The 22,477-nt window shown below is 32.4% G+C and overlaps 1 protein-coding gene and 1 long non-coding RNA gene across 3 annotated transcripts; one reads left to right on the forward strand and one right to left on the reverse strand.

Annotated features, from left to right (window-relative positions):
• The first annotated feature begins 424 nt into the window (after nucleotides 1-424).
• On the forward strand, nucleotides 425-3,591 carry LOC121132158 (uncharacterized). 2 transcript variants are annotated; one of them, XR_011778952.1, is made up of 7 exons: nucleotides 425-559; nucleotides 645-1,027; nucleotides 1,091-1,236; nucleotides 1,329-1,746; nucleotides 1,804-2,052; nucleotides 2,839-2,943; nucleotides 3,163-3,591. It is a non-coding gene; the product is annotated as an uncharacterized lncRNA (long non-coding RNA). The 2 variants fall into 2 exon arrangements; XR_005869241.2 differs by lacking the exon at nucleotides 3,163-3,591 and having other exon boundaries at nucleotides 2,839-3,105.
• A 17,760-nt stretch (nucleotides 3,592-21,351) lies between these two features.
• On the reverse strand, nucleotides 21,352-21,777 carry LOC121113857 (uncharacterized). Its single transcript, XM_040707724.1, has one exon. It carries the CDS (start codon nucleotides 21,775-21,777, stop codon nucleotides 21,352-21,354), a length of 426 nt encoding a protein of 141 aa, XP_040563658.1.
• Between the last annotated feature and the right edge of the window lie 700 nt (nucleotides 21,778-22,477).

Below are 22,477 nucleotides of genomic sequence, written 5' to 3' on the forward strand. Positions count from 1 at the left end.
AAATAGCCAAAAAAAAATTTCATAGAAATATTAAAATCACCAATACATATTATATAGTCGACGATGGATCAACAAAAAATTGTATTTCTGTTCTTTTGCAAACGGAGCATAAGTATAGAATCACTTATTACTTTGTGTATTTATGGAAAATAATAAATTATGAAATAGCCATGAGTGATGGCCCATGGGCCATGACATATCAAGGGAGAAGAGAGAATCACCAGCTGATAACAAAATAATTGCGATATTTTTGTGTTAGCGAGGTAACGCCATGATAGATTTGTATATGATAGCCGATAGGCAATAATTTCTACAAATAAATAATAAAATAGCCAATCAAAATACATATTCGACGAGGGATCAACAAGAAATTGTATTCCTGTACTTTTCGAAACGGAGCGTCATTTTTAATTATTACTTATTACTTCGTGTATTTATCAAAAAGAATAAATTATGAAATAGCCCAGATCTATCAAGTGAGACGAGGCAATCGAACATAGATACACTTCCCTGGATATTTTTGTGTTGGCAAGGTAACACCCTGCGAGACTACTTCCAGGTTTGTGAATAGCGGAAATTTTGATCAAAATATTTCCCAAATTGTCGCTCATATATATTTATTGCTATCTTATTATTTTTTCTAGTGATTTATTCCTCTAAAATATATATAACTAAAACCTAAAAATTGATGAATTTTATAATTGGCTATAAAAATATGAAAAACTCTTGAATAGATACATGAGTCATAGTACTAAAATAATATTAAAACAAAGAAACGTGAAGCGTATTAAATAATTTTGACACTGGCTAATCTAATCTTTGTTTATCAACTCATCATCAGACTCCATGATTATAAAAGAAATTGAAGATTTTGGAATAGTAAATCTATTTATGTGTAGAGGATGAGAAGAACTGCTCAATTTTGTAATGGTCTAGCCGTGATGGAGAATTTATCACTAGTCATCCTTCTCTATTAAGTATTATTTTATATTTATTAACAAAGATTTTAAAAGGAGACTATTAAGAGGTTTGTTTTCAGGCTTACGATGTGTTTAACTATCGAAATGAGTACAAAGATATCTCCCCTCAGGACGAAAACTAAGGACGTTACTATCCTTCATCGGAACCTTCGAACTCGTGTAAGAACTAGCGAATAACTTGATAAAACCTTTGGGTCTACCATTTCTTGGAAATTTTATCAGACGAAGGGAACATTTTTATACCAGTCAGAGTGAGGTAATTGCCCCTTAGGTCATTACCAATTATAAATGGTATTGCCGCGCAATTCTGTAAAAATTAATGCAATATATTTTTAGGCACTCTTGGAGACTTTCCACGGAGGACCGGAGAGATAGGATCACCTTGCTTACTATCTTGAGTAATCTCCAACCGATGTGCCTCTATGGAAGAATTCACTCTAGTTGAAGAGAATCTAGGAATAGTTCCTATAAATTCTGAAGGAAATCTATGGCTCAAAAGTTCTTAGACAATACACTTATGTACAGAATTAAAAGGATTTTTGATGATCTACCATGAACTTAGCGAATTCTATATCTCCTTTTATACACACGTCTACTGCATCCCGGATCGAACTTGGGAAGCCAACTGCTCTTTTGTGTTCCATGCATCCCTTAAGTGAATCACTGATGATAGATGGAACAGTTTGCACGAGTCGGTTTATTATGTCTTGTAATCGGTGTTCAGCAACGTTATGGGTCAATAATTAGAAATATCAGGTTTGTTCTTGTATTTTTTTTGTGAATTAAGGTCGTTACTCCTTCACATTTATATTTTGGTTTACAGATTCTAATACTAGTAGCCTCGAGAAATAGAGCTGGTTTTGCTACTGTTTATAAAACTTGAATGGTATGCCCGATATTCTAGGCGATCTGATTTTCTGTTTATATTCATTCACAAACTCTATAATTTCTTCTTCATATATTGATAACTTAGTTCAGCATACTCATCAGATGTTACTGGATACAACTCTTCATAATATTTTTAGCGGATATGCTCTTTCCATCAATTCTCCACTTAGAACAAGATGAACAGGTATCAGTCTTACCATGTACATTCCAGGGATGGGCCAATTACATTTTTACTTTTACTTAAATGTTCTTAAGTACTATAATTTAGTACCAATACTTCAAGTACTGTTTAGTTCTTTCGTCATAAAATTGTAATAAAGATTTCACTTATTTCGTTTAATTTTTTTTTACAAGCAATACATATTTTCATCAATTGTAATACATACTTCTGAGTAGTCAATGTTAAATAAATTTAATTTAATTTGTAAATGTAGTAATTTACTTCCTATAAAAGTATACTAGCTCATTAAATAGGGTTGACATAAAACACTTAGTAAATATAATCTTCATAATACTTGAATTTGTACCTAAATATAATATAAGGTCTTACATATTACTTCAATAGCCAAAAAGAATACTTGAATTAAATTTGAATGTAATTGACCCTATCTCTGGTACATTCCCTGCCTCTAAATAAGTTTCAATAGAAAAATGTTATAATTTTAAATATTTCAAAAGATGTTCTTATTATCTACCCTCTGTATTTTTATCTAAGGCACGAGATGGAGTTGTACCCTTTGAAGTTTTAGCATATATTTGAGTTCTACGTTTACATCAGTTGCAGTTTTTGTGGGAATTTTGATGTTGTCGAAGACGATTAATATATATATATATATGTTCATAGCTGTATTTCCCCTTTTTCTATAAGGGATTGATAAACTATTGTCTCTAACGTTTTTTTGTGTTGAGTATGGAGTGATTAATTGATTACCAAGCAAACATTTACAATAATTGATTCTGTTCTCCGCAGGTATTCTTGTCTTCAAGAAGAGAAACGATAAGTTTTCATTACAAAATCTGAATTGTTGTGGGGTTTCTAAAATGGACAAGGATTGGCGAATGGATATATAGAAAGGTAGGACTTTAAAATCAGTTATATGTTTTGTAGTATATGACTTAGGAATAATCTAGTCCAACCTTCCGCCTATTTCTATACATGTATATTTTTTCTTTCACTATGTTATAATTAGACTGTTTCTGTCTTAAAAAATACAAATTTGGTCATTGTTTTCTCAAAGTCTTTTCTGTTATGAAAATTGATCAAGCTATTATAATTGATATGAGTCTCTTTCAGGTTGTCTTTCTATGTATATTCAAATCCCCAACGACAGTAGTGTTTTAATTTACATTATTTCTGAAATGAATTAATTCACCACTTTATTCGGACCATATAGTGCTTGAATTTTAACAATTTGTTCTTCAATATTTGAATGGGCTGAAAATAAATTGCTCCGAGAGTCTGATTGAACCATAGTAGACATTAGATAACTTAAATATAATTAAGATATCACCTCTAAAATGATTTAGGAATACATTTGTTTAAGATAAATAATTATCGTAAGTGATGAAGGAACTGTTGTCGTTTGGGATCCAAGTGTAGCAATATCTGGAAATATGATGTATCCTGAAGGGCAATAGAGTTGACGTTATAAAATGATAAATTCATAATGATGAACGTACAACAAAAATCAAAATGTGATACTTAAATTATTCATAAATAAAATTTTTCTTTTTAAACGTAAACAAACTAAATATTATACTAAATGACGCCTGTGTTATATTAGGTTTGTATATATTTTTACCTTTTCTCAGCTGACCTTTCCCTTATGTGTGAGAAGGCTCTTATAGTAATTTTATTCAAGATCCGAGTCTTCCAACCTGGAACAGACTTTTGAGACGTTTCTTGTGTTTTCCTTTACACGGCCTTCCAGTCTTCTTGAAGACGGACTGTTAGTTTTGCTTCGGATTCCGACCCACTTTTACTACTAATGTGTTGTTCGACACTAATAAATGATTGGGTATTAATAATTTTGTACTTCAAAAGTCTAAATCCTTCTTTCAATTTTTTTGGAACTCTTCTCCCCTGAAGTTCTTATTGACCAATCGCTTTTAACTCTAATTGGAAATCTTGTTGTTGTATGAATTTTTCGTCAAATTCAAAAATAAATGTTCTATTCTCCTGCGTAAAATTGTTTTATCACGTGTCAAATTTTGAAGCATTTAAAACTTTGTATTTTCCGTATTTGGGAAATTCGCTCCACTTGATTGCAAGTAACAGATACGATTGTTAGAAGAGGTTTAATAAACTTAACTAAAATGTTATTCTTCCGAAAGAATCATTTTAAACTTTGTCAAAGTACTACATAGCGTTCCATATTTCTCTCAACATTAAGAGATCCATTCCGGATTCATTTTTTATCATGACATCGACTGTATCTTGCAGAGATCTCATGTTATTCATACCTTCTTACAATAAATCATAGGATACTAATACTGGCGGCTCATTTATGTGTAGAGTAGTTGGACCTTAAGTCCCAGGAGGGGAACAAAATATAGTTAAATAGAAGACATGAAAGAAATTTGAAAAGACTTGAACACTTTATTGCGGCATTTCTTAGTTTTTAATTTTTTGTAAAAAGATAAGAAAAAGGAAAGGAGAAACTTGGGTATCATATGTTTTATAAGTATGATCAAAAAGGCCTCTTATTTAGATTATATTTACTGACTTGGCATTTTTTTATCTTATTATTTTCTTTATTCCATCGAAATGAGAGATTTTATCATTCTATGTAAAAAAAAAAATCCTTTAAGATGTATAAATATGTAACTTTATTTGCTTCATATGGACTTTTTTTCATTAAGACTTAATATATTTATACATCTAGAGGCCTTAGCGTCTATGGTGATGCAAATGTAGACGTTTGGTTATTTCCATAAAATAAAAACATGTTTTAATTATGGTTTTTGGATATTTCTTTGACTGCATAAAATAATATATACATATTTATTAGACAATGGATACACTTGACTAGGGAGGGAACAGCATAATTAGAGTCAAATCTGGATATAATAAAAATACGTTTATAGTCCCTGTTTTCTCAAAATACTTTGCATTAAAGAAACATGAATTAAAAAATCCACATAAAGTCATGTTTCTCTTCTTCATCAACTTCATTAGTAATTCATGGGATTGAAGAATTCCATTGAGGATTTTGCCTTTTATAGGTAGAAATCCTAAATTGGCGCCAACACTTAAGTTCTGCATGTTTCTTTTTAAATTTATTTCATATTACTTTTCAATCATCACGGATAGATATCATGAGCGCCTCCGAGAAACACTTTTATTTAAAAAAAAGAAGCTAGAACTCCTCTATAATCTTCCAAAAACAGGATCTAATCAAACACTGTTTGCCTCTAAATAGGGAACTTAAAAATTACTTATTTACCTAAGTGGTCAAAAATTGTGGTTTTTTATATACTTTGGATATAAGAAAAATCCGGAAGTAGTTATCTTTTCATCTGAAAAATAGCAGTTTCCTTTATCTGGAGTCCACTGTACATGAGTTGTTGTAACAAACAGCTACGGGAGCTAAATAAATCATAGAATCATCCTCCAAAATTTTGATATTTTAAAATAATAGATAGAAATAAGATCAATAATAAGGTCGATAATGATTTTTTTTTTGAAGATGAACAAGTTTAAACAATGGATCAAACATAGACAATATTTTATAAAATGATATTAAGTTTATTTTAAATATACTAAGAAATATTTACAATGCAGCATTCAGTTTTAACATTTATCTCTTATCAGTAGTACAATCTTTCTTATTATGTTGCCGAGTAGGATCCCTCGTTTCTGTGACAAACTTTCTCTTGAACATAAATAACATTTTTCTAGCAATGATACTTTCTTTGTTACATAAACTTTGTCCAAATTTACATTCTTCTTTGATATAATTTTTATTTAGTCCTCCACCTCCATTCGCAGATTAGCGGGAGTAGCAAAATACAGATTGATTGCATTCTAAATTTATAATTAATTTTTGGAGGATATGGTTAATCCAAATTCATACATACAAATGTTCTTACAAATAAAACTACTATATCTATTAATATATACAATTTTTTTTTATTAAAAACTTGAAGGATCTCACCAACCTTTGTTTCAGGATCTTCAAATGCAAATAAGTTTGAACTATTATTTTCAACAGACAATAGTTCTATACAACTTTCACTCTATATTGATAAAGTAGATTTAGCTAATTGACTGGAGCTGATCCTTTATTAAAAAAAGACTAAATAGACTCAGATATTTAAATGGAATAAAAGCAGAAAATTGAGTGAAATGAACAATAATAATATATATTTTTTTAAAAACATTTTTGAAGTTTAGTTAAGGATGTTTTTTTTACATATTTTAACATGTCTAATAGACCAGTTTGATTTTTAACTTTTTTAAAATTTCGATTACTGATAGGACGGAAATGTTGCCTTGGGGTATGAAAGTAAGGTGTACAAAATTTCATTGCTCTACGATTTCATCTTTAGATGGCACATTTTGTTCAAAGTTTTTGAAAAAATAATAATTTTCCCTTATTTTGGCTATATTTTTTTGATAAGTGCATATATATGTTTTTTTAAATATACAATATTTGGATGTTAGTAGAGTCTACATATAGTATTTACGTAACCTTTTCCTAAAATGATGGTTGATCCTGCAAAAAGGGAAAATTCATACCAACTGTTTGATGGCTCGCGTATAACGTGCACTTGTTTTACGTATTTCTATGAATAGTTTAAATATTAATTCATTAAAAAATTAATTTCCTTACATTCACTCTTGAAATTCGAATAGAAAGATAGAAAATATATAATTTTGGTAAATATCTTTTTAATGACTTGCACCTAATATGAAAAAAAAATTTCTTAAAAATATACTTATTATTAGTGTTATGTCTTGTCTGGTTCAGCCCTGTGTATCAGTCCTAATAACGTATAAAGTTCTGTCTTGGATGACGACGCTCAATTTTTACCCACCTTTCTATCAATTCTAAGACTGACGGTCTAAAGAACCGATGTTAAGAGTGGGCTGGATCGAATTAATAAGGACTGACATAATACTGCTTATGATATACATCAGGAAGCGTTAGATACAGTGCACCCTGTTACTGTTTTTCAGATATATATAACGATTAAAATTTCCTTTATTAATAATAATAAGAAGAAAAAGATCAGGTTATTCAAATGAATTGTAACATTGTTCAATGGAGTGTTGTTTAATTAGTAAACAAAGAGATATATTGCGGCAAAAGATCACAACTTTCTGATTGATAATATTATTTAATATAATTTTTGTTTTATTCAGAAAGAGGGCGCGTTGAATATTCTTCTCAATATGGGTCATTTTTTTAAAGCATTACACTACTACAGATATCCACTTTGTGGAAAATATCGTTTTTTAGTTTGATCATGCCCCGATTTGATTAAGAATTATTTTAAGCTGAGAACAATTCCCTACAATTATTGAATAATCACTCCATTCAGCGGTGGCTGGAGGGGTTAACCACCTTTTAAAAAATAAAGGTCATTCGGCAAATTATGCAACAAAGTAAAAATTTTAATCATTTTAATTTATTTTCCAAAAAAAAATACGAAAAATTAATTTTTCGATCAATAACTAAGGATTTTTGAAAAAAAAAAAAAAATTTAGAATTTTTTTTCAAAAATTTTTAATTTTTGTGAATAGCTATCAATTTTTGAAATATATATTTTTTTATTTCAAAAACTAACCTCTCCCTGGCGGACGGGGCGTCGCTGAAAATAATAGTCTTGCTACCAACTGATTTGGCCCTTTTCCCCAGTTTCTTTTCGTTGGAAAGGTTGCGAGACGCAATAAATGTAACGACGTGATAAAAGAAGAGGAGATGCAATTACCAACTGTTATGTATTTCGGGAAAGAGTTTATTATACCATCTTGCAATAACCAACAACATAAAAAAATGTATCTACCTCTCTATATCATAAATTTCCGCTGTTTTCATTCTCATTTTCTTCATAGTGAACCCGACATTTGTGAGTAATATTAAATGTAACCCAAAGATTATTAATATTATATCAAAGACTCAAATGATAGCATGATAATAACACAAACTACAAACAATAATAATAATTGTAGAACAACAGATTGTCATAAAAACCATTTGTCATGACAATAAAGTACATCTATAGATGTAACGATATTAAAGAGAACAAAAAAACAATCTTCCAGACCCTGATAATCATAAAAGAAGGGTTACTTCTACGTATGTATTAGTGTTGACACTCGGTCCAAGATCGAACTTCTATTTCGGTCCGGACTGCGATCGGATAGAAAAATATAATGGAAGATCGACCAAATTCCTTCTCTGATATTTCTCTCTGACTCACCCTCTGTTTTCATGAGCATACAAAGGAAAATTGTACAGAATGTTTTAAATGTTCCTTAATACTTCATGCTAAATTTTGAGCGAAATTGAATACCAACTTTTCATGATATATTGACACGTAGATATATCTACGTATCGGCCGAATATAAATTAAAAAAACACATTATTAAAGGGGAAAAAAAAGTATTTTCTTAACAAATTTTTAAACTTTCATATACAGATCCATAAACTAAATAATACCAAATATTAAAATAAATAACTAGAAGTTTTTTTATTTTATTGTTTATTGAATGTGATATTGTTAAAAACATTTTGGATGCAGACCAAGTTCACAAGTTTTGATTGCTTCTCTTACAAATTTCCTTAACTCATGAAATAATAGATGGCTAATGTTTCTATATATTCATTTAATTAATTATTTCATTTATTGTGGTATTTTTATTAATTGATAAGCGTTATTAACTGTTGTTGACACCATATAGGAACTTATTGGCCACCACCATTTTTTCCCCGCATTCTTACTCAATGTGTTCCCACAACTCCTATTCTGGTTGTAGTTTTGATACATTTAGGTTCAGGAATGTCTATATTTTTTCTTCTGTCCCATCTTCTACATTTCTTTATAGACAAATTTCCGAATATTGTGGCAATATTGAACTATTTGTTATCTTTTCAACGAAGAAGCAAAATGGTGTCTGATGAACGGAAATCATAGGCCTATCTTTTTTATATGGTCATTTCTTGCCATAGGTCATTTTTCTCTACGGTTGTCCCTACATGTTGTTGTACCTTAGTATCTCAAAATTATGATCAAGACTTCAAATGACAGATTTATTAGTTATGAGTTGTCAAAAAATATATAAATTGTATTTACCCTTTTGATGGAGACGTTTTCCTTTTGGCCATTATTACAAACTGACTTAAAAACGGAAGAAATACATTAAAACAAACGCAAAAACAAGTCCATCTCTTTTGCTATAGTATAAAAATATATACGAAGGTAAAAAATACATCATTATATTGTCCAAAATTAATATTGCATTAGAAAAAAGTAGAGCATAGATATATCTACGCTCCGTCCTTAATGGTTAATACTGAGATGTTTTGTCCTCAAGAATTATATAATAATGGGAACAGACGTAGAAAATGGAAAAGCCTGTTGAGATCGCCCACTATAAAAAGCCGATCCCGCTCTTTAGGTCATATTTTTTACACCTCTATTTATACAGCACATTTAAGTTTATATTTCGTAATGTAGGTGGATGTTCAGAATTTTGGGAAAAAAACATCACGTAATCAACAATTCATTTATAGAATCTGTCTAGATGGAATTAGTTGGCTCCACTAAAAATCATAACAGTCTCAACCCGATCTAGGATTTTGAGACCCAACCCCAACACTAGTTTGTATGAACTAACCCTTAAAAAATAAAAACAATTTATAAGTGATGTTCTTTTTGAGCTTTTCTCAAGTAAGAAGTTTAGTTCAGCTAGTTTTTATAAAATCGTTTATGTATATATAAAAAATAATAAAATATTTTATGTCAAAAGTTGAGTTAGTAAAGATTTATACATGTATTTCTTATTCTCAAAGAAGTGGGTATAAAGTTTTTTTTTTTTTTTTTACCCATTCCTTTTAGAAGCTCACTTTAACTTTGTACTAAAAGAGATGAAAATCATACAATATGTTCACAAGCAGTAGTGATGTGGTTCTTGAAACTAATTTTTGAAGGTCTTGATATCAAGTCTCAGTCTCAAGCCTTCAAAGTCGTCTTGATATCGACACTTGTAGAATATATGTCTTGCTCTTGATGTCTTGAACAAGATCTAAACAATTTGATAATTATTCTTTTAAAAGAACAACTGGAATGGGTTCTCTGTAGAGCGTAAACCTCTCCCTTAGGTCATTTTTCTTAAAAATATTATCCTTTTTTCTTCAGTGAACGTCAAAATGGTCGTTGAATTGATTAAATGTAATAACTACAGTATTCCTACTTTAAAATGTGTTATATACAAAATTGACCATGGTAATGTAAATTAACGTAACTTAGATTAGGTAAATAGCTAAGTTAATTAACTTTTAGCTTAACTAGTTAAATTATTAAACTGCATTATCCAAACTTTAACTTTACTTTATTAGGTTTAATAAAGGTCCACAGGGACCTCGTTGAACGTGTTTCATTCTACAGAAGCCTCCTCCTGTAGTTATCATACGAGGCAAGCTTCACCTGCATTGCTTTTTTCGCTTGTTGTTGGGGCTTAGAATCTGTATTTTTTCCTTGATCCTTCAATTGGAAGTGGATTAAATAACAGATTACACACCGACAGAATAATCTTTATACTAATGTAGTCTTGATAAATCTCTCAATTCACTTTAACTTAATTATTTATTTTTTAATTCGAAATTAACATTAACCTAACCAAGTTGGAGAAAGCTAATTTAACTTAAATGACTCTAAAGTTAATTAACTTCAACTTCACTAGTTAAAAAAATTAAACTAGAAATGATCTTTAACTTAACTAGTTAATTTTTATAGAAATCGAAATTAACTTTAACTCAACTAGTTATTTAAAAAAACCAATTATTAACTTTAACTAGTTAAAAGGATAAGTTAGATTGCCCATCACTGGTAAATAGGTACTGTCTGGGTTTTTGACCTTTTATGTGACTTAGACCTTTAAGCTGGACTTTGTAGCTTTTGCTTCATGATGCATTTTTATTAAACCTACATAATGTAACTAATTTGAGCTTTGTACCTTAATATGTTCTATCAATTATTTTATTTTTTGAACGATTTGTTCTGTAATTTCTGTCTTTATAATTGCTATAATTGTACATTGAATAAACAAATATGATTCAGTGCAAAAAGCATATTGTATTTCTATTAAGCTTACAATCTTAGAACCTTTGCTACGAAATATATTATCTTCACTAGCAGGCATAGAATTTATCATATTTTGAAGAGTCTCCAGATGAATGTTATTCCACTTTTCCTTTAGAATGTTCTCAACTCTTTCAAATTTCGAGGAGTAGAAGGCAGACTGATAAGCCTGTCTTTCAAAATTGACCAAATATTTACAATTGGGATGATATTTGGGCACCCCCTTAACCCAAAACTGAAGATTTTGGTTTTTGAGCCATGAAAGCAGTGTGTGTAGGAACACACTCGTGTTGAAAAATCACATCAGACCTGCTATTAACCAGTTTTCTGTATGAAATTGGACCAGTAGATTTTTTTTGCCCAACATCGGTAGAAGATTACTTTCCAATATATCTGAAACATAGCTATGAGTTGTCGGACGAAAGCTTTGTGGCATTATATGAAGGTCAGAGATCCCAGAAGTTGACATTACTCCCATGACCTGGCTTCTTTGAAATTTCTTGACAGGCTCAAAAGGCATAACATTTTCACGGTCTCTTGCCCAAATTCGATCTACCTGCTGGTTTGGGATCCAAAATAAGGAAAAAGTGGTTCGTCACCAAAAGATAACATTTTTTTAGTCTTCATGAGACAATTTTTTGGCCATTTTTGGCGAACTCATGCCCATCAAGAATGTTTTTTTTTAATCCGTCTGGGAAGTTTTTACCTTTTGAAGGACTTGCAACCCAGAAATATTGCATAGATATCTATTAACAGTGTCCTAGGAGCAATTTTCGACAATCCCTGATAAACGACGAGCCAATTTTCTGCAGCTTTGTTGGCTTTTCCCCAAAGATTTGGAAATAATATTTTTTACTTGTCTCTCAGGCTGTCACCTTTCTTGTACCTCATCCATCACTTCTGAACGGTTATGTATCCATTTCACTAGCAACTTTTTTGATTCATCCCAAAGCCTCTGATGTGACTTCCAAATCACAATACATGACTGGGCTCGGACCTTAATATTTTCACCGCTACTTTAGAACTACAAATGAGTTGTACTGATGACATACGTAATTATAAACAGATGTTGTATTCATATCCGGGGCTTTTTGGTGAACTTTTGGAACTTTCTATGCAACAAGTATATCTGTTCGAATTAACAATAGGCTGATTAATCAATGGGCCATTTATGTTGAGACATACTGTATGTGTACAGTTAAACAACAAACTTTGAGCACCTAAAACATCTGCGAAAGTCAGGTTGGGCGTTGTTTGTTTGTTAGGCAGCTCACCAGAAAGGTTGGTCGTCAGATTTAAAAAAAGGGCATCAATCAACGAAGAATTTTTCCATAATCATCTTTTTGCGATGACCGCCCGGAAAGGTAATGTTGACATTGCAAACTTCTAAAACATGTATAGGTCCTTTTTCTGGAGAGGGAGAAGGCAACTGGAAGAGTTTGGAGGTTAACAGCAATGCATGCTGATCACAAGATCAGGTAATAATTTTTTTTTACTTTGTTGGACCCAGGTTTCCAGGCCTCTCATCGGAACTATATCCTTCGGACTCCTTTGTGTGAGGCGTTGTGGAGCAACATATACTCCTGCAACACAAATTCCGATTTGATGTCCAGGGCTTGGTAGAGAATCTGCCTAATAAGAATGCCATCAAGCCCTGCTCCCGTTTTTGAAATCGAGTGGAGGCTGTTATTGACGCCAAAAGGGATATCATTGAATAATTCATATTATTTGAATCACTGAGCAGTGTTGCCAATCCAGTTAAGAGGTAGGAAGTTAAAAAATATCACGGACTAAATGACCCGTCCTCCTATGAAAGAAAATGACCACACAAATTATTTAATTCTTAGCTCCCCTTCCCCTCTAATTTATGTGTAAAAATAACTATCAACCATAATTACTCTTATGTGTAAATTTTGCCAAGGATTTCCTTCTATATATTCACTATTTATGCTACGTGTATACATAGTAAAGTTAGCTATTATTTTATTTATTCAAATGCTAATTTTCTTGGCATCAATATTTTATGTATGTACATATGTAATTATTACATTTATAATATAATATGTATTAATTTATATTTCCCCATTAATCATTTCGGACATCACAAAATATATATACACTGTACATTAGGGTGGACCTTATTTTTGTAATCTTCGAAATATTTTGACTTTTTCGCACTTTGTAACATACCTATTAAATGTATAGTTATATCATATATATCTATTTATGTTATTTAATAGTGACGTCCCACATACTAATGACGTCTTGACATTTACAATGTGTGAGTTTTTGTAAAGATTCACTCGGTTATGATGCAGCCAGGAAGAAAGTAGAGGATTTGAAGGACTCAGGAGTCGTAGGAGAACTCCAGAAAGGTCAGGATTTGTTGTGGAATTATCATTGTAAGTCCTTGTTGTACACAGAGTAGATTTGGAGATCGACATCGGAGTAATTTTAGCGAATGTTCTGATTTATATTCTTTTCTCCTTCCTCCCTTGTCACAGCTGATTGTAGCTGATCCAATGAAACGTCATGAACATTATTCTTTCTCTCCACCAAAACAATTTTAACATGTTTATTATTGGGGATTTGTTTCTACATGCTCATTCTACGCTGTATATGAATCACTGATGATATCCAAGCACTAACACATTTCTTCTAAAAAAAAAGTGTAAAATTTCAAAACTTCAGGCCCAATGAGCTCATAAGTTATCCAATGATATCTATAGTCCAAAAAAAACATGTCGAGACCTAAGGACACGTCATATTTTGGTCAATTAAAAAATAAGCTCCACCCTACTTATTGTACTCTCAACATACATTTTATATAAAAATGTTTCGGTTCTTTATTTTTGATTTCTAATATAATAATAGCATTTTTTTCTTCTTCTTATGTCCATGCTTTCTGACAAGTTTCTAATTGAATTACAGACTCCATTATTATTATTAAGAGTACTAGGACGAGTCTTGTGGTACATTAATTATTTTTTTTCTGTCTTTGTCTAATAATGAGTTATTTTCAATATACCGGTAGTTGCATAAATACGCGGACTATTTTTGGCAAATAATTAAATATGTAATAAAATTCGTATGACGTATTTTTTTTTGAGAATTATATAATAGAGAATTTATTCTGGTATAAAATGTAATATAATTACTGAATATAACCACCATCAGCTGCTATGACACCCTCCAAGCGCCCGCGGAAGGCCTTGCACACATTGATGATGTAATGGCCTTCCATGTCTGCCCATTGCTCATTGACACTGGCCTTCAATGTGTCCAAATTCGGGTGGTGGGTAGCACAGGCCTTCTTCTCAATTTGCCACCACACACTGTAGTCAAGGGGATTCAAATCAGGTGATTGAGGTGGCCAAATGTTTTTGTTCCAAAATGACATGTTGGCAGCGAGCCAATCCTGAGTCATTCCAGAGGTGCCCATCCTGCTGGAAGATAAAGGGACCCTATTAGAGATCTTGAGGGCCTATAGAAGGACCTTGTCTCTATATAGGACTATGATTTAAGCTGGAAACCAGTTTTGAACCAAATTAGATCCATTTTTGCCCCATTTGATGCAATGGCACCAAACATTATCACAGATGCTGGAGGTTTGACTGTGGTGATTGTCCGAAGCTCCTCAACCATGTCCCTGTTGTCATTGAAGGCTACCACAGGGTCACTTGACCTGTTGAACACTGGATCAACAGTGAAATTCTTTTCATCTGAAAAATTGATGATGCAACTATCCCGGGGCATGCTTGATATCATTCAACATGACTTTGCAACGTTCTAGGTGCTTATCACGTTGAAGTTGAGACAATAAAGGCCTCTCAATCATCCTTAGAGATCGGCCACCAACTTCTTTTATAGCCCTTGAAATGGAGGCCTTATGAACATTCATGTCTTCAGTCACCTTTGTCATGGAAGTCTTTGGGTTGGCCATGAAGGCCTCCTTCACCTCATCCACATTGATTTTCCGTGGTCTACCGGTCCTAACACCCTCCTTCAGATCTTTTCCCTCCTTGACAAGCTTCTGGATCTTGGATACAGTAGTCCTGATGCAAGTAAGAAAAAATATAAAAAACAAAGCCAAAAGATTTACCGAGTTACTTGTGCTGGAATTTTTTTATTTCCGGTCACGGAACCTCGAGACATAAGCGTTTAAAAATTAGTCCGCGTATTTATGCAACTACCGGTATATATATATATATAAAGAAATATTCATTTGGGAAATGGAAAACTGCCGTTATTATTCCCGGGACGTAGAGTTCCATGGATTGGTAATGTGTTTATTACCAATTTTGAACAATATAAATTTTGAAGTGATAATTTATAATAAATGTTTATATTTTGTTAAATAAATATATAGTTTGATTTCCGTTCATATAATATATAGAAATGAGGAAAGTTCTTCTACACATTCTGCCTCAAATGATAAATTCTTTATTTTATGAATAGTACCAAAATTTCTGACTATCAAAGAGTCATTGAGGGTTGCAGCCACATGTTGGCCGATAATTTCATCGGAATCACACTTGATTGTACTTATCAATTTTCTTTTATCTTCCATTTCACATATACTCTAATATTATGCTGTTATCCCACACCTTTTTTCATCGTATTTTCGGATTTTGTTTGGAATAAAGTTGAAGGGAGGGCTTGGAGGAGATTTCCCTTAAAATTAAGGAATTGATGAATTGTTACTCTGGTCAAACGAATTATTCAACCATTTGAGGTTCTTCAACTTAGTTGAATTCCTTTAATATTGGACGCTGTACTTAAAATTATACTAGTTATCTTTTTTTCCAACATCAGCTTTTTCAAAAGTATTTATTGCTTCATACTATTTTATATTATTTAGCTTACCGGGTGCGGCGAAAAAATCTTTACACTTCATTTTTGCTACATAAATCAATGTTTTTTTGAATGCAGTAAAATTATTCTGGTCAAATACTAAAAATAAACAAAAAATGAAATAACAACATGACAAGCTTCTGGACCTTGAACACAGTAGTCCTGGATAGTCCAGTGTCCTTGATTATCTCCTTGACATACTTACCGTCGCGGATGAGAGTGGCAACCATATGACGGTTGGCCTCGTCATTCATCGTAAACGACTTTGTTTGATGCGAGTAAGAAAAACAAAAACAAAGGGAAAAAATTTACCGAGTTACTTGTCCTGTAATTTTTTATTTCCGGTCACGGAACATCGAGATATAAGCGTATAAAAATTAGTCCGTGTATTTATGCAACTACCGGTATATATACATGGTACATGATATGACAGATCAATAACATTTAAAAGGAGGATAATGCAGATATTCCTTTTTTCTTTACATTTCGGCTAACTCAGGCCTAAAGTACATAATTCTCTACATATATTTGTTTTTCTTTGTTACTACTTCCGTAGGAAAGTTGAACGGAGGGAGACGAGTAACTTCATTACTCACCACCAACAGACCACATCGCTCTTTATTATACTGCAGGATTCTCTTAAGGCAGGGATATCCAACATTTTTTCAAAAATAAACCCATACCTTCCCCCCACCCAAATATTATCATGCCAACGCCCATGAATAGGGTTGTCAAAATTGGCCTTTTTGAAGGAGCTTGACCTTGGAAAAATTAGATTTCGCGTTTTTATATTTTTGGCCTAAATTTGATATATATTTGAATATGGATATATATATGAATTTGATAGATTTGTTTCATACAATTTGATATAATAGGTAATGTGACCCATTAGAATATTTCAAGTGCCAATGAGGCCTATTATATTGAAAGGTTAGACAAGGTGTCGATAAAATACAGTGCTTCCTTATAGCGTAAGTCAGCTTAAAAGCTGGAAACTTTTTTTCCTTTTTTTTTTCTCGTCCATTTTTTCTTGACAATATATTTTTATATAGGGCCATTTCTAACTCAAAGGTGAAAGCAGTTTTTTAGACCAGACTGGACCACCATATTTGAAAAAAAAGAAGAGAAAAAGAAAGATTTTATTAACTCTGCAACGAAGGTGAACGAAGGTTATGTGTTTGCCTCTGTTTGTTTGTTTGTCCCCAGGCTTGACGTTATCTTTATTTTATCATGCAACCTTTACTCCAAATAGAAACAGAAAAAACGGCCCAAAATTATCTGGTAGTTAGCCAAATAATTCGGTCGTACCAACTGCTACTTATATCATTTATACTCACAGACTATCACTGTCATAATATTTCTTCATAATTTTTAAAATAAATCAAGTACAAATTATTTATTCGATACTGGATTATAATATTGCTTAGTAATATTTGATTAAAAGAGCGGTTATCATTAGTTAATATATTATTTCTATGAAGAAATAGGTTAAAATTCTTCATAAAAATAATAAAATGGCCAATATATAATATAAACGACGAGGGATTTACAAGAAATTGTGTTCCTGTTATTTTGAAAACGGAGCATATGTATAAGAATAACTTATTACCTTGAGTATTTATGAAAAATAATAAATTATGAAATAGCCATGACGTATCAAGGAAGAAGAAGGAATCGACAGTTGACAACAAAACACATAGGGCATTTTTGTGTTAGTGAGATAACGCCGTGCAGGCTTACGGCAAAAGTTACTTATCGATTTTGATCAAACTTGCTACGAAGATAATGTAGGGTCACAGTATGAGTCCATTAAATTTTGAGAAGTCAAAGGTTAGAGTTACAAAAACGTAGAAAATACATCATCGACGATAACAATGGATTCATAACTTACATTTGATTCGTAGATTAAAGATTCTGATAAGATATATTTTTTTATTGTTGCAATTTATACATTCCCTCTTGTAGGTCTAATTGTTTGTAGGTGGAGTGGAATAGATGGAGCAATGATTTCTCGGCGGGATGCATGACTTGTTTATAAACTTTGTATTCGAATACTATATCTAACTATTAGTCATTTTGTTAAAATAATTTTGAAATCCAATAATTCCATTCCTTTTGGATAATCTTTTTGTATACAATATCCTAATTAACAACACAAATTTGCATGAGATAAAAAAAAACAAAAAAACACTTCAAATAATAACGAACATATTTCAACTTAATTATGCATTTAGTTTGTATAAATAGGTAAACTTGTGAAAATTATTTGTTGGGAACGTTCACAATTCCAAGCTTAATTATAAATACAGAAAAATAAGCACAAGTTTCCCCCTGCTGTAAATTTCTGAATTGTCGTTGATGATTTGTTTAATGATCAATTTTAGGCTTATTGCATTACAAAAATGTATTTTCTTGATTGCAATTTCTATAATCACAATTATATATATAAAGTTTAATATTTCTTGTTAATAGTATTTCTTAATGAAGAGAGAATATTTTGATTTCATCTACCTTTTTAATGATCTGCTTTTAGTATAGAAAAGTCAAAACAAGGCGAATAAAAGAGAATTATAGGCTTCCCGTTTGAATTAAACAGTATTTTTTTCTTTTTTTTTGAAGGATTACAAAAGAAAAACTATTTTCAAGAAAAGATAAATGTAATCAAATCTTTATCATCCTTTTGTAATTTTCTTATAGATGATTTCTTAAGTTTACATTAATGGATTCGTTTATGTACTTCTGACATAAATCCTCATTAGGATAGTTACACGGAATTTACTTACCGAGTGGAAACTTGAAACATAAACACTCTCAAATCAAAATAATATTGATTTGATAAGTTCTGTTTCAGCAAATTAGAACTGTCTCTATTTACATAGGTAGTCATGTATCTCAAGCACCTGGGTCACACATCGACAGTTGTCCAAGCTGACGGGAATAGCTTGTAGGACCATATCTTCAATGTTAAGAAGAGTCACAACGAAACCATAGAGGCTCTTGATAAAAGACCATCACTGATGCGGATGCCCTCAAATGTCCCTGATTTGGTTTCCGGAGCGTTACAGGCTCACGGGAGTACTTTGACGTTTTGAAGGCTAACTTGCTTTCCTCGACGGCAACGTCGTCTTTAAGCAAGATGGGGCCCCCACTCACACGTTGGAAATTTCAGAGACCTTTTTCGCTATCAATATTGCTTTCTGGGTACAAGATAATATGACCACTATACAGTATGGATGAAAATTCCCTCGACTTTTCTTTCTGGTCTCACATGGAGAGGAGGGCCTGTAGTATCTGTTATCTGAATGTTGAAGTTATGAAGGCCTCCGTTGACGAGGAGTGGGCTGTCTTGTACCCGAATTTCATTCGTAATACTTGCAACCTTTTTTGGAAGAGGTTTGTCGCCATATGTGAGGCCAATGGCGGCCTAAGGAATAAATCAATTTGACATTGGCTATGTGGCAGAAAAAGATTAATAAATATTTTTGTTAAATGTACATTTTAAAAATTCCAGGTTATTTTCTTTTTTCTTTCCAAGTATGTTAGTTTCAACTTTCCATCCAGTACTTTAGATGTTCAATAATTCCTGAGCTGTTTTATGTTAATTTCCAGACATTTTTATTTCACTGGCAGTAGTACCCGGTATTGCTCGGATTTATTAGGCGTCCGCGAATAGATAATCTTAACTTCTATAAGATAGAAGATAATTTTCAAAAAATTCTCAGAGTAACTCTCCGGTTTTTATAAACATGTTGATGTTCTAAATGCATTCGTACGTAGCTACTCAATGCATTGATGCTCTCTCTCCTCAAGAATGAAATAATAATAGCCTGACAAAAAAAAAAAAAAGACTGATGAACCAGGGAGTACTTCAGTCTTTAGAACTGTGCATGGCTGGGCCTTAGCTATACACTCTCGATGCTACATGCAAAACGCCTACAAAATTTCATTAGCAAGACTAAATTGTTATTTCTTAGATAAAAAATGACTGTATTTCATTTAAACATACAGACAAACTTTGCTTTATTAATTATGTATATGTGAAATGTGTAGGCTTAAGTAACTATAGTTTAGAACCTTCATTTAATTTAGGAGACTTAATGTAGTATGTTTTTTCCATTGTCATTTCCCAAGGAGCATAGACATACAGGCACCCTCCATGGGTCACGGAAGCTGCAATTTAATGCAGCAACCCGAGATGCATATACCCTTGAGGTGGGATATATTTTATTTAAACATTTTAATCATCATCTTGTACAAAATAATAAAGGCACATTAACAAAACGGGAGGTTATTAAAAAAATCAAAAAAACACACACACAGACATCGCTTTTACTCCAACAAATGTCCTCACAATTTTCTCCCTGGTGTTTTTCTTCTTGCCCTGGTAAGATCGTCGCATTCTGTCAGGAAATGGATAAGAGTCTCTTATCCTTCTTTACATAGTCTGCATGAGTCCTCATCCAATAATCCCATTTTTTAAAGATGCATTTTCATTGGAATGGGGCCAGAAACAAAGCTCACCAAATTTTTGAGAGATGTTCTTAGTATGTGATTTCAATTTGCATTTATGATTAGTACTTGTAAAGAACTGTTTCATTTGAGGGCAAATTGGATCAATATGCCACTCCTGTTCCCATTTGGCAGTTACCATTTTTTTTAAATTTCTACCTCCAACGTTGTCTGCGGAACTTCTATATGTGATTGATAATTTAGTATGTTATATACAATTCTATTTAAAAAAAAAAAGTATATATTATAACACTCGCCCGCGCAGAAGAGTTCTAAATTTTCTATTTGATTTCCTGCTCCCTCCTTGCTCTGAGCATCCCTGAGTAGTTCTTTGCTAGTTGTACCGGTAGTTGCATTAATTCGCGGACTATTTTTGGCGAATAATTAAATATGTAATAAAATTCGTATGACGTAATTTTTTTTGAGAATTATATAATAGAGAATTTATTCTGGTATAAAATGTAATATAATTACTGAATATAACCGCCATCAGCTGCTATGACACCCTCCAAGCGCCCGCGGAAGGCCTTGCACACATTGATGATGTAATGGCCTTCCATGTCTGCCCATTGCTCATTGACACTGGCCTTCAATGAGTCCAAATTCGGGTGGCAGGTAGCACAGGCCTTCTTCTCAATTTTCCACCACACACTGTAGTCAAGGGGATTCAAATCAGGTGATTGAGGTGGCCATATGTTTTTGTTCCAAAATGGCATGTTGGCAGCGAGCCAATCCTGAGTCATTCCAGAGGTATGGGCAGGTACCCCATCCTGCTGGAAGATAAAGGGCGCCCATTAGAGATCTTGAGGGCCTATGGAAGGACCTTGTCCTTCAAAATCTCTAAGTAGGCCTCTGATTTAAGTTGGAAACTAGTTTTGAACCAAATTAGATCCATTTTTGCCCCATTTGATGCAATGGCACCAAACATCATCACAGATGCTGGATGTTTGACTGTGGTGATTGTCCGAAGCTCCTCAACCATGTCCCTGTTGTCATTGAAGGCCACCACGCGGTCACTTGACCTGTTGAACACTGGATCAACAGTGAAATTCTTTTCATCTGAAAAAATGATGATGCGACTAGCCGGGGCATGCTTGATATAATTCAGCATGACTTTGCAACGTTCTAGCCGCTTATCACGTTGAAGTTGAGACAATAAAGGCCTCACAATCATCCTTAGAGATCGGCCACCAACTTCTTTTACAGCCCTTGAAATGGAGGCCTTATGAACATTCATGTCTTCAGTCAATATTCGTTTAGGAAATGGAAAACTGCTGTTATTATTCACGGGAGGTAGAGTTCCATGGATTCGTAATGTGTTTATTACCAATATTGAACAATATAAATTTTGAAGTGATAATTTTTAATAAATATTTATATTTTGTTAAATAAATATATAGTTTGATTTCCGTTCATATAATATTGAGGAAAGTTCTTCTACACATTCTGCCTCAAATTATAAATTCTTTATTTTATGAATAGTACCAAAATTTCTGACTATCAAAGAGTCATTGAGGGTTGCAGCCACATGTTGGCCGATGATTTCATCGGAATCACACTTGATTGTACTTCTCAATTTTCTTTCATCTTCCATTTCACATATACTCTAATATTATGCTGTTATCCCACACCTTTTTTTCATCGTATTTTCGGATTTTGTTTGGAATGAAGTTGAAGGGAAGGCTTGGATGAGATTTCCCTAAAAACTAAGGAATCGATGAATTATTACTCTGGCCAAACGAATTATTCAACCATTTGAGGTTCTTCAACTTAGTTGAATTCCTTCAATATTGGACGATGTACTTAAAATTAAATTAGTTTGCCAAGTTTTCCAGTTATCTTTTTTGTCCAACATTGCTTTTTCAAAAGTATTTATTGCTTCATACTATTTTATATTATTTAGCTTACCGGGTGCAGCGAAAGAATCTTTACACTTC

The sequence above is a fragment of the Lepeophtheirus salmonis genome, chromosome 2, assembly GCF_016086655.4.
Source record: "Lepeophtheirus salmonis chromosome 2, UVic_Lsal_1.4, whole genome shotgun sequence".
NCBI classification, from domain to species: Eukaryota; Metazoa; Arthropoda; class Copepoda; order Siphonostomatoida; family Caligidae; genus Lepeophtheirus; species Lepeophtheirus salmonis.